Here is a 16,342-nt window from a genome sequence, read left to right on the forward strand (position 1 = left end):
AAATTAGTTTTTTGTAATTCGACTCCTACACAGCTCATATCGTTTTGTTTAATATAAAATTTGCGTCATTCATGTAAAATAAGCAGAAAAATTATTCTTAAAATATTAAAAATAGGGGAGGTTGGGGTAAAACGAACACTTTTGACTTTTCTTAAAATGTTAATGAGAGGTTGAAATGTAGATGAAATTTAATAATTTGTTTTTCAATACAAAAACAATTCTTTCCCTTTGTGACGAGCCTAGACTGAGCTCAATTGATAAATTTGTTTCTGAGTTATGAACAATTAAAAAAAAGTCTAAAGTGTCCATTTTACCCCACCCTCCCCTACATTCTCGATTCTTTCAGAAATATTTTTCGGGCTATTTCACATGAATGATGCAATTTTTTATTAAAATAACAACGAACTTAGCTGTGTAGGGGTTGAATTTCAAAAAGCTCATTCGTAATGGTTATTGTACATATTTTTACAAAAATCTTGTAAAAAAAAACCACTGTAGCTAAAAAAAATAGAGGCCCTGGACCATTTTAGGGGGAGACTACTGTGAGTTTTAAAAGTCGTGGGTTATTGGAGTGAGAATTTTCATACGTTGAAGATCGATTATATAGATCTGAAAACGAGTAATTAGTGCAAACATTTTTTTTTTTATTGTTCGTTTGCCCGAAACCGCTTAAAATGCTAAAAACAGTTCAGGGCCTCCAACTTTTGAGCTACAAAAAAATTTTTTTTTCAAAATTTTCGGAAAAATGTGTGGAACAACAATTACGAGCCAGTTTTTTGGAATTAAACTCCTACACAGCTGATTTCGTTTTTTTTTCATATAAAAAAATTTACTATTTGTGTAAAGAAATACAAAAAAAGCAAACTTAACCATGTAAGAGGTGAATTAAAAAAAACTAGCTCTTAATTGTTATTCCACATATTTTTCCGAAAATTTTGAAAAAAACAAATCATTCGTAGCTCAAAAATTTGAGGCCCTGGACTGTTCTTATCATTTTAAGCGTTTCCGGGCAAACGAACAATAAACAAAAGTTTTTTTGCACTAATTATTCATTTTCAGATCTATATAATCGATCTTCAACGTATGAAAAGTCTCACTCCAATAACCCACGACTTTTAAAACTCACAGTAGTCTCCCCTTCAACATTTTAATCGTTTGTGGGGTAAACGAACAATAAACAATTATTTTTTTGCCTATTTATTCGTTTTTAGACATATATAATCGATCTTCAATGTATGAGAAATCTCATTCCAATAGCCCGCGACATTTAAAATTCATAGTAGTCTCCCCTTAAAATGAGATCGTCATCCAAGTCATAAAGTACTGAAAATACACAAGTGGTTTCATCTAAAAAAAATTCTGAAATTTTTGTGAAACCATTTTTCATAGAGAAACGCAAAAGCTGCAGGAAACATCTTTACAAAAATTTCGATATCTCCCTTCAACATCCAGATGTCCCCAAAATACCCTCTTGGTAATTGCTAGGCCCCTCAAGCTCAACTCAGAGGTTATTCTTGTAGCGAATAATACCCCAAAGCATTCAACTCAATCTTTCCCATAGTTATTTGGTAGGGGAGGTTCGGGTAAAATGGACACTTTGGGCTTTTTTAAAAATGTTAATGACAGGTTGAAATAGTGACGAAATTTAATAACTTTTTCTCAATGCAAAGAGCAATTCTTGCCCTTTGTGGTGAGCCTAAACTGAGCTCCATTGATAACTTTGTTTCTGAGTTATGAGTAATTAAAAAAAAGTCTAGTGTCCATTTTACCCCACCCACCCCTACGTCTAGAATATGTCTCGAGGAAATAAAATTAATACTGATATTTGAGAACGTTGCAAAGCCAAAAAATCCCACAGGGCCAAGGGCCTATAATATAATTTTCAACCCGACAGTAGGAGTGGGGCAAACACACCGTCTTGAATGGTCAATATCTCCAGATTGGCAGAGTCGAATCCAATGAATTTTGGGCCATTTCCCAGCTCCACTCGGAGCATCAAAACTGGACTGAATTCGTCAGAATCGTACCATTTGCCCCGGAGATATTCGAATTTTGGAGAGTTAATTGTTCCCAATTCCGTCCCTCATCAGTTCTCCTCCAAAATTTTCCCAATAAAAAAATACTCAAACGCTTACCATCGTGGGTAACCCAATTCGGCTTGACCAGTTTCATATTTTGTCACTTAACACACCACAAAATCACAAAAAAACCCGTCTCATACCGTCCAAAGCACACACATCAATCTACCTACACAGATCAGTGGACAATCTAAATAACACTATGCAAATATATCTCATGTAAAAAATTATGATCCAATTGTTTAAATGACGTTCATAACCTCTACTATGTAAACTGAACATTCATGCCGGACTTTCAACGACGCACCATGGTGGCACTATTTGGGAGATGGCGCTGAAAATAGCGAAATTAAAACCCTCTGATCAACAATCGAGTGTTTAACTCTCACCCAGCAACAAATGAGTGATAGATAACCAAAATCTTCGTTCAGAAACTCGAAAAAAGCTCCTGAGAATGTGAATCAATTTTTCCCCCTGGATTTCGCGAGTCAACAGAGCCTTGGAGGTTGAACAACCCTCGAGAGAGATGTTGCACGAGCTGCTGTTGTCCCTCTGGGGATGCTCGACGAGTCTGGAAAAAATTGTCGAGACTGACGTAAGTGAAAAAACCCTTCCATTCAATGAAAACGTCATGAACGAGTTGATCGAGGTAGATGAGTAAAACGTACGGTTTTCAATCGTCAGTAACTGGAGACCGGCAGAGTGAAATTGGGAGTTTTTTTTTCATTTTGAAGATATTTTTTCAGAGTTTGAAATGAGGTCTGATTTATTTGAATCGTATCGTTGGGGCAGGAGATATTGAGGATTTTAGAAGGTTCGTTGTACCTCATCTCCACCTACTCCACTCGTTTGTAATGATGATCATAATGATTATTATTATCCTTTAATTATTATGGTTTTCCCACAATGATCGTCATCATAATAATTATCATCATCCCTTCATGATGATAATTATCCGTCGACTATAATTATGGCAATCCTGAAGATAATTCAGATTATCAAAATTAAAAAAAAACAACCAAGATCACGTTGGGGAGATTAAACACGCGGGCCTTAATTTTAATTAATAGCGATAGATAGGATTCCACAATAGTTGCATTTGAGAAAAAAAAAGATTCAATTCCATCGATTAATTAGCGAACATACTTATGGACACACTGAGAAAAAGAAAACTTTTGCCAAGTATATTTACCAACTACAAGAAAATTTCCACGTGTCTTATGCAGATATTTATATAAATTTACTTGTGGCAAGTAAATATACTTGGCAAAGGCAATTTTCTTTCCCAATGCACGGTCTAAAATAGTATGTTTCGTAGCGAGTGCGGAAAAGTGTTTTTTGCCTCGCCTTCGGCTCGTGCTATAAACCTCCCACGAGCTAAAAAACACTGGCTCCGGTACGTTTGGTCCAAAATCTTTTGGTCCAATCTTTTTTCGTCCAACGTCAGTTCGTCCAATGAAGTTTTTGGTCGAATTTTATTTCGTCCAATCATTCTTTAGTCCAATATTTTCTTTGTCCAATGTAATTTTGGTCCAAAAAAATGCGGATTATTTTGGGAAATGGGAAATTATGTAGGGATTTTTTTTCAACATTTCAAGTAATTGAAACAATTTTAATGGCAGACATTTGGAACATTTAAACTTTTGAAAACACTCTTTTTTAACAATGACATTTCTGGCATACAATTTTAAGGGAAAAAAAGAAACAAAAACGAAAAATGCAGCATTTGGAACATTTAAACTTTTGAAAACACTCTTTTTTAACAATGTAATTGTAATTGGTTTTGAGTTTCTCGGGTTTGTGTTTGTATTTACCTGTGTTTATGGTGTATTTATGCTGTTTAATCTGGGCCGAATTGGACCTATTACTCATTGGACGAAATGATTTTTGGACGAAATGAATTTTTGGACGAAGTGATTTTGGACGAAATGTCATTGGACGAATTGTTTTTGGATCAAATGACCCCTATCCAAAAACACTTTTCCCACGAGTATCGAACGATATTTTTCATCTCAATGTGTGGAAAAGGGACGTTTTAGGCACGCGAAGCGTGCCGAAAAAGTTACTTTTTCGCACAGCGTGATGAAAATTACATACTATAACAAAATCGATTTCATCCAATCCAATTTTGGTTTAGTTCAAATCGATATTTGTGTCTTACAATAGCGTTTGTTTTGCGACTATTCAATCGATGAACGATTTGGATCAATCATAGAATTTCTGAGTCATTGCATGCCCGGCATTTGATATCCATATAGCCACCTTTACCCTCTCTCACTGCATTGCCACATCTCCATCTAGTCCAGAAAAATTGATTGTTAATAAATTATTTATAAACAATGCTCGTAATTTTCAAAAATAATAATTTTCAAATCATATCCTCAATCTTCCTCCCAAAGTAAACGTTCTAATTTTTTTTCAGATTTTTAAAATGTTTTCTAACGCTTTAATATCGAGACTCAAATTCAGACCAGCAAAGTTTGCCCAATAAAGTCATTGTAAAATGTCCGGAAACTTAGGGCTAAATGGGGCTCCAATGAAAGCTCTGATATTCGACTACAAAAGTAGAAAACCATTTCACTGGCGAAAAAATAGTCAAAGTACTTTACTTGGATACCCTTAAATTTGAACGATTCCACTACAAAAATCTCTAAAACAAAAAAAAAGTAATTTTTCATCTTCTCCAGTCAGTCCTCCTGAATAAGTACTTCCACCCAGGTGAGCGAGGCCAGATAAAAAATATTCTCCACATCTCGTCGCTCTACAAAACAATTCAGACAGGCAAACAATTACGTCGACTTATCTCCCAGTTGAGTTTTTGAGGAATATTTCCGAATCTAAGAGATATAGCGAAATTTTTGTAATTACATTTGTTGTAGCTCTCAATCGGCTCTACAAAAAAGATTATAATGAAAATTTTGCTATCTCCCTTAGATTCCGAGATGTTCATTGAAAACTGGTCAATAGTCAAAATTAACTTATACCGTTTTACCACTTCGCTACTGATATCATCAGTCATCCTCCCAAAGTAAATGTTCTAATTTTCTTCAACTTTTTTAAATGTATTCTAACAGTTTAATATCGAGATTCAAATTCAAACCTACATAGTTTAAATAATAAAATCGTTGTGAAATGTCCGGAAACTTAGGGTCAAATGGGGCTCAAATGAAAGGCGAAAAAATACCCAAATTATTTGGATAAAAAAAAAATCTGAATGTTAAAAGTTTACCTAGACCCAAGTAGTTAGTATTAGACAAAAGATAATTTGTACCTTTTTTTGTTTTGTAAATAACCCATCAGGGTTGATGCTACAATAAAAAAAAAATTACTTGGATATCCCTAAATTTGAACGATTCCACTGCAAAAATCTTTAAAACAAAAAAAAGTAATTTTTCATCTTCTCCAGTCAGTCCTCCTGGACAAGTACTTCCACCCAGGTGAGCGAGGCCTGATAAAAAATATTCTCCACATCTCGTCGCACTACAAAACAATTCAGACCTTCATAAAAACCTACTCCTCAACAAACGACCTGGAGAACGCCAATGAAACCGAGGCCCTCCCCCAGGGTGTCTACCTCCAGGCGTTCTGCGACGGTCTCGACAAGTCCCTGGAGCCCTTTCGCGACGAAATCGTCGACCTGGAGAGAACCATCCTCCACAATGCCCACACCCCCGCCACGACAATCCTCTCGAGGGTGGAGAACTTCGAGTACCTCTTCGTCCTCCTCAACTCGATAATACGCCAGATAAAGACCCAGAGGACCCATGGGACGTGCTTACTCCAGTGCATCCACGAGCACATGCACACGGGCATTCCCGAGGTGAAGACCGCCCTTCAGAAGATTCTGCACTGCGTCCATGCGGTATTCTACAAGCAGCTGACGAGTTGGCTACTGTATGGCCAGCTCGAGGATGTCCACAATGAGTTCTTCATCAGGAGAACGAAGAACACCCACGAGAGCCTCCTGCTGGCGGACAGCAAGAACAGCTCAGGCCAGAGGACCAAGAAGTGCGATGACATGTGGAATTATGATATTGCGGTGGAGATGCTGCCTTCCTACATCACTCCGTCACTCGGCAACAAGATATTGAGCATTGGGCAGACGATTATCATCTTTGGGAATGATCCTAGACAGGACAAAGGTGAGGAATAACTTCTTCAGACATCAGCGTAATTATGATTTTTTTAACAAAATACATTTTTTAATTAGTCAGTTGATGTTACTCAGTAATTTTTTAATTGTTAAATTAATCAGCAATTAAATTATTCGAATTCCGAATTATTTATGATATTAGTTATTTTGGTTAATTAGTCAATATTACTCAACTATTTTTCAATTATTAAATTAATCGTCAAGTAAATTACTCAAATTCAGAATTATTTATCAAACAATAATTGAGGTCGAAGATTGACAATTATTTGGGAAATCCAAAATCCTTTCATGAAATTTCGACTTACTCACTCAATAGTGAATTGAAAATTTAGATTATCCATTATTTTAGTCAATTAGTTGATATTACTCAAACACTTTTGTATTATTAAATCAATCATCAATTAAATTATTCAAATTTCGAATTATTCACTCAATAGTGCATTGAAAATTTCGATTATCAATTATTTTGGTCAACTAGTTAATATTACTCAACAATTTTTTCATCATTAAATCAATCATCAATTAAATTATTCAAATTTCGAATTATTTTATCAAACAATAATTGAGCTTGGAAGATTGACAATTATTGACAATTACATGAGTATTTATTTATATTTTTATTTCAACTGCTTTAGAGGTACAACCTTGCAGCAGGATAACCATACAAAAATAAGCTGACTGATGAAAGTCCATAAAAAACAACTCGAACTTTGCCATTACATTAATAAAAATACAAAAGAATCTTAAGAACGAGAAGGTTCTCACGAGCGAGGAGAAGAGGGGGGGGGGGGGGGGGTAGGTTCAATTTAAAAAGCCAAAAAATTGTGAAGATCCATAAAGTACAAAAGGCACTAGTCATAGGCCCGGTTGCACCAGCTCCGGGTAACGAAAACATCAGATAATAAAAAAAGTAAATTTGGATGTTCGATGGATTATTTTACTCGGGAGAGTATCTTAAATTCATCCCAGGAACAAAAAATAAAACTTAATCCCAAGGTTACATCAGTGTTAATTTAAATGGGGCTACAGGGTGAATAAAAAATGATTCTTCGGGTCAAATATTGAATAATTATGAACTCGACGATATAATTGATCCCGAGAATAAATTTTACCCTGGGGTTTATTTGGATAACAGGGCTTGGTGCAACCGGGCCTTAGTCAGCAAAATAAGATGTCGATGTACAGATAAATAATAATATACAATACGAATACAATTGAAAAACTTGAAATAGTTTGTTATGAGCTGACAGCTGAGTTGTTTTACAACAAATTTTGGAAATAAATTTTTTTCAAATGGGGATGTCTTTGGATATCTATTCAACAATCCTGCTGATAAATGAAGAATAATAATAAATAATATAATCCAACAAATGAATAAATAAGTAGCAAAATGAAGAAAACAATGCAAAACCAATGGAAAACAACTGAACTGTAATAAAGTGAAGAAAAAAATTGACAATGACCATTATCAAGTCATTAACGTAGAATAGGTACTCTAATGACTTCGAAAAAATAAACAATAGTATTCCCCTCCATTAATTTATTTTCCACTCTCCCTAGACTACAAAATGAAAGCCGAAATCACTAAAAATCCGGTCTGGGGTGAGAAGGAGCACGAGTACTTCGGAAAGCTCCAGAATCTCCAGATGAAGCCTGTCTTCAACGTGATAGAGTTCGAGCGAACGATAGACGAGCTGAAGAAGTGCGTCACGAGGCTTCTGTGGCAGGTGGCAGTGGACGATGCTCAGTTGCTCCAGCAGATAAAATTGATCAAGGACTTCTACCTCATCGGTAGGGGAGATCTCTTCCTGGACTTTATAAAACTGACTTCGCACATTCTCAGTAAGCCTCCGACGAGCCACACCTCGAGGGACATCAATTTGGCCTTCCAGATGACGATGAGGCGAGTCATGTTGCATGATGAGAGTGCAGTCGATAGCTTCAACTTCATGCTGCCATCGCCTAAAGCTGAGGGAAGTGGAGGTCAAGGGAGTGGACAGGGCCAGCAGAAGGACAGAGAGGATCCCATTGGTAATTTATTTTTGATGATTAAGGGGAGACTACTGTGAATTTTAAAAGTCGTGGGCTATTGAAATGAGATTTTTCATACATTGAAGATCGATTATACGGCTAGAAATGAATAATTAGTTGTTCGTTTGCCCCGCAGGCGCTTAAAATGTTAAGAATAGCCTCCAATTTTTGAGCCACAGAATTTCTTTTTCTTTCAAAATTTTCGAAAAAATGTGTGGAATAATCATTGCGGATTAGTTTTTTGAAATTCAACTCCTACACAGCGAATTTTGCTTTTTTAAGACCCGGGTGGATTATCTTTCGAACGTGATCTTGGTTGTTTTTTTATTTTGATAATCTGAAATGATCTCCATTTGCTATACAGTTTTACATAGCCCTGGAGTTTCCAAAAATTACCATTGTACAATCAAAAAAGCGTTGAAAAAAAGCTGAACATTTTCAAAGAGTAGGATATGGATCACAGGATGGTAGAATGACAGTACAAAATACTAATACATTGTCAATTCGCGACGTTTCGTTTTGTATCAAAGCTTCCTCCAGCTCTGGAAACCAGACAAATCAATTACAATACTTAAAAAAATATATATATAACGAGTCATACAATATCTCTGTAGTATTTTCAAAGAGTGTTTTTAAATAATATTGGAGAATAAAGCCAATAGGGAGGACATTGCAAATTAATAATTTGATATATCTGATGGCTATTAGGTCATCATTTGTCACAGTAGTCAATGGCTATCAGATCGCTTGTTACCATGGTAAATTATCCATTCGCTATTTCCTCTCTATCGAACTTATTTCTTAATCTTTATTAAAAACACTATTTGAAAATGTTCAGTTTTTTGTCTACTTTTTTTGATTGTACAATCATAATTTTTAGGAGCTCCTGCGAGATGTAAAATCCAATAGAAATTGTGATATATTTCACATTCTGAAGATGGAAAAACAATCGAGATAACGTTCGAAAGATAATCCACCCGGGCCTTAAATAAAATAAAATATACTTAAAATATTTTTAGGATAATTTTTCTGCCTATTTTACATGAATGGCGCCAGTTTTTACATTAAACAAAACGAAATTAGCTGTGTAGGAGTCAAATTTCAAAAAACCAATTCGCAACTGTTATTGTACACGTTTTCGAAAAATTTGGCAAACGAACGATAAAGAATTGTTTTTTTGCATTATTATTCGTTTTTAAACATGTATAATTGATCTTCAATGCATGAGAAATCTCACCCCAATAGCCTGCGACTTATAAAAATCATTGTAGTCGCCTCTTAATTCACCTCGATTAACTGACTTGTGATGAATTAATTTCACAGATAAATTGGGGTGGGGCATGATAGTCCTTCAGTACCGAGTGGTCTGGCCTCTGCAGCTTCTCTTCAGCCCCAAAGCCCTCAACAACTACAACACAATCTTCAGGTTCCTTCTGAGGGTTAAGAAGACACAGATCAATCTGTGGGGTCTGTGGACCGAGCACACACGCACCAAGAACATCGACATTGGAGTCCTCCAGTTTCGAAACAACCTCATCTTCATTCTGGATAATCTGCAGTATTACCTTCAGGTGGACGTCCTGGAGAGCCAGTACACGGTTATGGAGAACTGCATGAAGAGTACTGAGAATTTTGAGGATGTGCAGAGGGCACATTCGGTTTTTCTGGCGAATATCATGTCTCAGACGTTCTTGTTGGGGAATACTGAGGAGCACAGCAATCCAGTAAGTTGGAAGGGTCGACGGTTTTTTGGGAGTATCGCGAAAATTAATGAATTCAGGAGAAAACGTCATAAGATATTTTTTGTGGTCTATTAAATTTTCTACTAAAATTGTTTTATGACATTTTTTCATAGAATCACTCATTATTGGGATAATTGCGTAATTACCAACAACTGCATGAAGAAAACTAAAAAATCAAAGGTTTAACAATGTTTGAGAATGTTGAAAATATCTTGAAAACCACTAGGTTTATCAAAAAACTTCATACGAACTTTATTGTAGATCTCGAAATCGTCTATAAAAAATATTATGTGTCATTTTACCCTGGAATCACTCATTACAGAGATAATTGCAGAATTATCCACAACTGCGTAAAAAACTAAAAAATCGAATCTTTCAAGTTATTTTGCAATTTCGTCGATATCTCGAAAACCACTAAATTTATCAGAAAAAATTATAATAGCTTTTTTGAAGATGATGAGATTCTACATAAAAAACCGCTTGTCACATTTCTCCCTAAAGTCCATTCCTCAAACGTTATCCCCCCACAAACTCATAAAATCACTTAATCCCCCAGGTAAATGGTCTTCTTCGTCTTCTCCTTCGTCTCTGCGACGACTTCATTCTCCAGGCCTCGATGTGGGAGGTGACAAACCTCCTCAGTACGGAAAAAGAGGAGCTTAAAATGCTGACAGACACATTATCAAGCCTCATGAACGTTCTCATTCAGACCCTGAACAAAGTTCGAGCCCAGCCAAGTGGAAAGCATCTCGCTCAACTACTCCTTCGCCTGGACTTCAATCGCTGGTTCAGCCAACAAATCCAATAATTCAATCATGAAAACCTTAAAATACAGTATTTACTGTGGAAATTGTTTAACAAGTGCTATAAAACGTATTAAATACTCCATTGACGATCAGAAAGCACTCAATACTCAATGGATTGAATGTAATTAGTTTCGTTGGTTAATAAATAGGAGGAGGATTCTTTCAATTGATCAATCACTGTCGTCGTTGTAGTCCTCAGCACTGTATCCGTAATCCCTGTCGCAGTTTCGCTGGCTCATTTGAATGGAGTTGATTATTGCAGGGTCTGTTGTCAACTCCTCGGCTAGTAGATTATCGTTATTTCTCAGGGCTGGGCTGGCTCCTGAGTCCAGGAGGAGGTTTACTACTTCTAGGTGATTGTGGACTGACGCCACGTGCAGTGGAGAATCTCCCATTTTGTTCTGAAAATTTAATTGCATAACTCCTTAAAATAATTCGATTCAATCGAAATTAAAAATATCAATTCCATGAAAATTTTTCATCTCGTGTAATGTTTTTTATTTCATTACTTGAAAATTTGGCGTTTCACGTGAATTTAATGAATTAAATGAATTAGATACTTTAATTAAATTCGATACTTTAATTAAACTCCTTAAAATAATTCGATTCAATCGAAATTAAAAATATCAATTCCATGAAAATTTTTCATCTCGTGTAATTTCTTTTATTTCATTACTTGAAAATTTGGCGTTTCATGTGAATTTGATGAATAAAATGAATTAGATACTTCCATTAAATTCGATACTTTAATTAAACTCCTTAAAATAATTCGATTCAATCGAAATTAAAAATATAAATTCCATGAAAATTTTTCATCTCGTGTAATTTCTTTTATTTCATTACTTGAAAATTTGGCGTTTCATGTGAATTTGATGAATAAAATGAATTAGATACTTCCATTAAATTCGATACTTTAATTAAACTCCTTAAAATAATTCGATTCAATCGAAATTAAAAATATAAATTCCATGAAAATTTTTCATCTCGTGTAATTTCTTTTATTTCATTACTTGAAAATTTGGCGTTTCACGTGAATTTAATAAATTAAATGAATTAGATACTTTAATTAAATTCGATACTTTAATTAAACTCCTTAAAATTATTCGATTCATTCGAAATTAAAAATATCAATTCCATGAAAATTTTTCATCTCGTGTAATTTCTTTTATTTCATTACTTGAAAATTTGGCGTTTCACGTGAATTTAATGAATAAAATGAATTAGATACTTTAATTAAATTCGAATGATTACAGTGCATGACAATCGATCGTTTTATTCAAATTTGTATTGGTTTTTATGCTTTGTTCTTCGTCAGAAAAAACAAAAAAAATGGAAAAATTGGTGGAGATAATTTACTTGAGCATTGATTCCAGTGTTTTGGAGACTTAGAAGGTGTCTGACACAGTCTACATGGCCTGCACGTGCTGCCCAGTACAGAGGAGTGTTGCCAGCAGAGTCCAGGCCTGTTGGGGACACCCCTTGCCTCAGACACTCGAGGAGAAATGAGATGTTGCCTCGCCTGGCTGCCTCGTGAAGGGGCAACTCCACTTGCTCCATTTGTTCCTCAACTGTTGATATTATTTTGAAAATATCGATGGTTTAAATTATTCCGGAGATATCTCTGGACGTACTGGTTTCATCGAAACCATTACATGCCATTTTAGTAAAAGATTTAATTCTCCACAAGAAGTTCATGTGATATTTTACTCTAGATCCGCTAGTTTCTAAGATATTTGCCAAATAGTTTTTGCTATAAAACAGACAATATTCAGGTAATGAAGCAAAATTAAAACTTTTTTGGAAATATCTCTGAGCCCATTTGATTTATGAGAAAACATCGCGACTGCAAAAATCATCGACAATTTACTTTCCGAATATCTCCAAAATTGCTCGATTTACTGAAAAATGTCATAAGACATCTTAAATAGAAAAATTAATTCTCTACAAAAGAGCTCTTGTGACATTTCCCCCTGGACCCACCCCTGCCGCAGATATTTCCAAAATAAGCCATAACAAAATTATAAACTCATTCCTTCCACCATCATCTCGCCAATCCCTTAGCAAATTCCTTCAATTAATGAATAAACTTCAATAATTATGATATTCACCATAGTTAGAGGGTATCAGCCCCTCCTTTTCCCCACATTTGGCTTTCCACCAGTTTGGATCGGTGTCAAGATCATGAACATACAGCAACTGACCTTCCTCAAACGATAACTCATCCGCCTGTGGATAATCGAAATCCCTCAATTAATAATCCCCACGTGATTCTAAAATCATTAGCTTACATGTTGAGCTGTGTAATTGTACAGTGCTCTCACAACTTTGACTTTTCCTGGGGACAATAAACACAAAATAATGTTATCGACATGTTGACCACAAAAACTAGGTTAGGAATCAATTCCCTTATTTTGACTGTGATTGAACAATTTTCGTGCAATATCCCTCGATTAATTATTAGCCCATCATATTATTGTGAATCACAAATTAATGACATAATTTTATTTAGTGAATACCTGGCCTTCTGACCGGTTTGGGGGGCTGAGGGGACTTCGTAGACGTCTTCCCTGTCGCCATTATGACTCAAAACTGATTCAAAACTTCTTATCACTAATTATTTACGATAAGGCCTTCAATGCTGAAAATGTCGACTATTTGCAATGCAAAGAGGAAGATTATTAAGGGATCTCCTCAGTATTTTTTGCCACAAAACGACAATGTGCTGGCGCACTGAATATGTCATATAATAATCAAGAATATGGTAAAAGGAAAATTGTAAAAAAAACTCTTAGGACCGGTTGCACCAGCTCCGGGTAACGAAAACTTTAGATAAGAAGAGAAGTAAATTTGGATGTTGGATGGATTATTTTACCCGGGAGTGTATCTCAAATTTATCCCAGGAACAAAAAATTAAATTTAATCCCAAGATTAAATCAGTGTTAAAGGGTGCCGAGTGAATTTGAAAAAAGAATAAAAAAAAATGTTTCTTTCCCTCCATCATTGGAGAAATATGTATTCATCCATCCGACGAANTTTTTGTCGCCATCACATTAAACACATCATTCCCCATATCTTCAATTTTTTTCAAATTTTTCTTGAGTTCCTAGGGGGTTGAAACGTTCAATTTAATCAAAACTCCATAAGAGGCCGCGTATAAGACTGATTTTGTTTATTTAATTTCTCGATATCCATAAGTTCTAAAATTTTAAAATTGTCACCGATGTTCACCATCTATCTAATACTATTAATTTAAAAAATTATAACTTTGTTGGTGAATGTCAATTTTCAAGGTCATCGCCAAATTCACTTGGCACCCTTAATTCAAATGGGGCTATAGAGCTACACGTATGAAAAAATCGTATATGATATTCGGATATTTCTATACGAATTATTTCTATACATAAATTTTTACATAAATTTTTCTTTTCATACGAAAGATGTATACATGCTCCAGAGAAAAACGTAGAGAAATGTCGCAACTCCATACGAAATGTTTCTATACATGTGGCAGTGACTCGTATAGGCGCAAACCTATAGAAATCGTATGGAAATAATTTAGTGGGCCATTAGGAGGCATTCACTTTTTTACTTTTTCCAAATACGTTTGAGAGTTCTGAATAGCCCGTCGCTTGAATGATTGGAATCAACTCATAGATCCTTGAATATCCTGAATTTCTCAATGAGTTCTATATGTATAACCCGTCATTTTTTTACACCAAATAAATATACATTTCACTTTTTTCGCTCTAATAGCCGGAAAATATTAATTAAAATTTAGGGGAGGTTGGGGTAAAACGGACACTTGACTTTTTTTTAATGTTAATGAGGAGGGGTTAAAATGTTGATAAATTTTTTTTTTTCAATATAAAGAACAATTCTTTCCCTTTGTGACGAGCCTAAACTGAGCTCAATTGATAAATTTGTTTCTGAGTTATGAATGATTTAAAAAAAGTCTAGTGTCCATTTTACCCCACCCGCCCCTACTAATGTATTTAATTTTGTCAGGGCGGATGGGTAAGTGTCCTTTTGGAGCTCTAACTTTCCAGAATACTGAACCTAGAGTAGAGTCAAAGGAACCAGAAAAACACTGCTAGATCGATCTCACGTTCCTGGGCATAGCATCTTTCAGGATCTTCCGAAGACGCTATAATGGCCGGGAAAAAAACACTAAAATTTGCTAATGTATTTATTTTTGCCCGGGCGGATGGGTAAGTTTAATCCTTTTGGAGCTCCAACTTTTCGGAATACTGAACCGAGAATAGAGTCAAAGGAACCAGGAAAACACTACTACACGGAGAGAAATCTTTAATAAAAATTATCCTACCATTCTATAAAAGTGTATCATGAGTCACCGTTTCCTCATTTCTATTCCGAAATTTAGTAAAAATTAATATATGATGATCAAATTTTATTCTACGTTAGAGAAATTTTATCCTGATAAAAATAAAACTTACCGTGTCAGTAGAGTAAAAATTACTGCACCGCTAGGGTAAAATTTACCAACCGTTCTAGAATTTTCGTTCTTATCTACATGAAAATTATTGGACTGGAAGGGTAAAATTTATTATGTCAGGATAAAATTCCTCTAACGTAGAATAAAATTTGATAATCATATATTAATTTTTACTGAATTTCAGGATAGAAATGAGGAAACAATGACTCATGATACACTTTTATAGAAGGCTAGGATAATTTTTATCAAAAATTTCTGTCCGTGTAGATCGATCTCACGTTCCTTGGCATACCTTCTTTCAGGATCTTCCGAAGACGCTATAATGGCCGGAAAAAATTAATTAAAATTTTCGGTAATTACAGCATATAACTTCTCCAACTCGTAAATTCAAATTTCATTAATAATTAAATTCTACACCATTAGAAATACTATTGTGACAAATTTCAGGTGTTGGACTCGAATATTAGAGATTCTGCGAGTGGCAGATAGCTCTAAGGCGTGATAAGTGCACTCGTTGTATTACGGTTTCTTGCTTCAATAAACAACCATCATGATACTGGAAGATTTGTACGACCTTTGTCGAGAGAATCAATCAATGAGTGAATTCCTTAGAGACAAAGAGTAGGGGAGGTTGGGGTAAAATGGACACTTGACTTTTTTAAAAATATTAATGACAGGTTGAAATGGTGATGAAATTTAATAATTTTTTTTCAATGCAAAGAACAATTCTTGCCCTTTGTGATGAATCTAAACTGAGCTCCATTGATAAATTTGTTTCTGAGTTATGAGTAATTAAAAAAAAGTCTAGTGTCCGTTTTACCCCACCCTCCCCTACTTAAGTCTCAGGCTGGGTGTTCGGAATGTGATTAACTCATGTATACGGACTACGAGATGAGATTATTCAGATGTGAAAGGACAAATAATATTACTGATGGGCAACGTAAACGTAGAAAAATCAGATGTCACAAGTCTTTCAGAGTCTTAGAAAGCTCGTGGTTTTCTGGATTGAAGACAGACTTGAAGAAATTATTCATAATTGTATTCCTGTCCATGTACAGCGATACATGCACACAGGAATT

At 35.1% G+C, this 16,342-nt stretch overlaps 3 protein-coding genes across 3 annotated transcripts in view; 1 reads left to right on the forward strand and 2 right to left on the reverse strand.

The window, feature by feature from the left end:
• LOC107041501 (protein HIRA homolog) overlaps window positions 1-2,460 on the reverse strand; it is a 21,542-nt gene extending 19,082 nt beyond the window's left edge. Inside the window, exon 1 of the mRNA XM_015262078.2 lies at window positions 2,136-2,460. Within this exon, the coding sequence (XP_015117564.1) occupies window positions 2,136-2,172 (37 nt within the window). The 5' untranslated portion in view covers window positions 2,173-2,460. The remainder of the gene's footprint in view (window positions 1-2,135) is intronic.
• Window positions 1,973-10,984, forward strand: LOC107041502 (gamma-tubulin complex component 4). The gene is made up of 5 exons (XM_015262079.2): window positions 1,973-2,673; window positions 5,485-6,220; window positions 7,792-8,262; window positions 9,586-9,986; window positions 10,561-10,984. The coding sequence occupies exons 1-5, from the start codon at window positions 2,605-2,607 to the stop codon at window positions 10,810-10,812; spliced, it is 1,929 nt and encodes a 642-aa protein (XP_015117565.1). The 5' UTR covers window positions 1,973-2,604; the 3' UTR covers window positions 10,813-10,984.
• LOC107041503 (osteoclast-stimulating factor 1) lies at window positions 10,232-13,559 on the reverse strand. Its single transcript, XM_015262080.2, has 5 exons — window positions 13,327-13,559; window positions 13,099-13,145; window positions 12,919-13,036; window positions 12,167-12,378; window positions 10,232-11,211 (listed from the first exon to the last, which is right to left on the reverse strand). The coding sequence occupies exons 1-5, from the start codon at window positions 13,385-13,387 to the stop codon at window positions 10,981-10,983; spliced, it is 669 nt and encodes a 222-aa protein (XP_015117566.1). The 5' UTR covers window positions 13,388-13,559; the 3' UTR covers window positions 10,232-10,980.
• Window positions 13,560-16,342: the final 2,783 nt, after the last annotated feature.

The sequence above is a fragment of the Diachasma alloeum genome, unplaced genomic scaffold (genome assembly GCF_001412515.2).
Source record: "Diachasma alloeum isolate Michigan unplaced genomic scaffold, Dall2.0 Dall_scaffold_00366, whole genome shotgun sequence".
NCBI classification, from domain to species: domain Eukaryota; kingdom Metazoa; phylum Arthropoda; class Insecta; order Hymenoptera; family Braconidae; genus Diachasma; species Diachasma alloeum.

Bases quoted from the DNA above. Each gene is read 5' to 3' on its own strand.
- LOC107041503 (XM_015262080.2), bottom strand. From the start codon at position 13,387: ATGGCGACAGGGAAGACGTCTACGAAGTCCCCTCAGCCCCCCAAACCG. The intron at 12,379-12,918 runs GTGAATATCATA...TAATATCAACAG, and splicing joins GCTGATACCCTCTAACTATG to TTGAGGAACAAATGGAGCAA. The intron at 11,212-12,166 runs GTAAATTATCTC...TTAAATTTTCAG, and splicing joins ACACTGGAATCAATGCTCAA to AACAAAATGGGAGATTCTCC.
- LOC107041502 (XM_015262079.2), top strand. From the start codon at position 2,605: ATGTTGCACGAGCTGCTGTTGTCCCTCTGGGGATGCTCGACGAGTCTG. The intron at 2,674-5,484 runs GTAAGTGAAAAA...CATCTTCTCCAG, and splicing joins AAAAAATTGTCGAGACTGAC to TCAGTCCTCCTGGACAAGTA. The intron at 6,221-7,791 runs GTGAGGAATAAC...CACTCTCCCTAG, and splicing joins TGATCCTAGACAGGACAAAG to ACTACAAAATGAAAGCCGAA.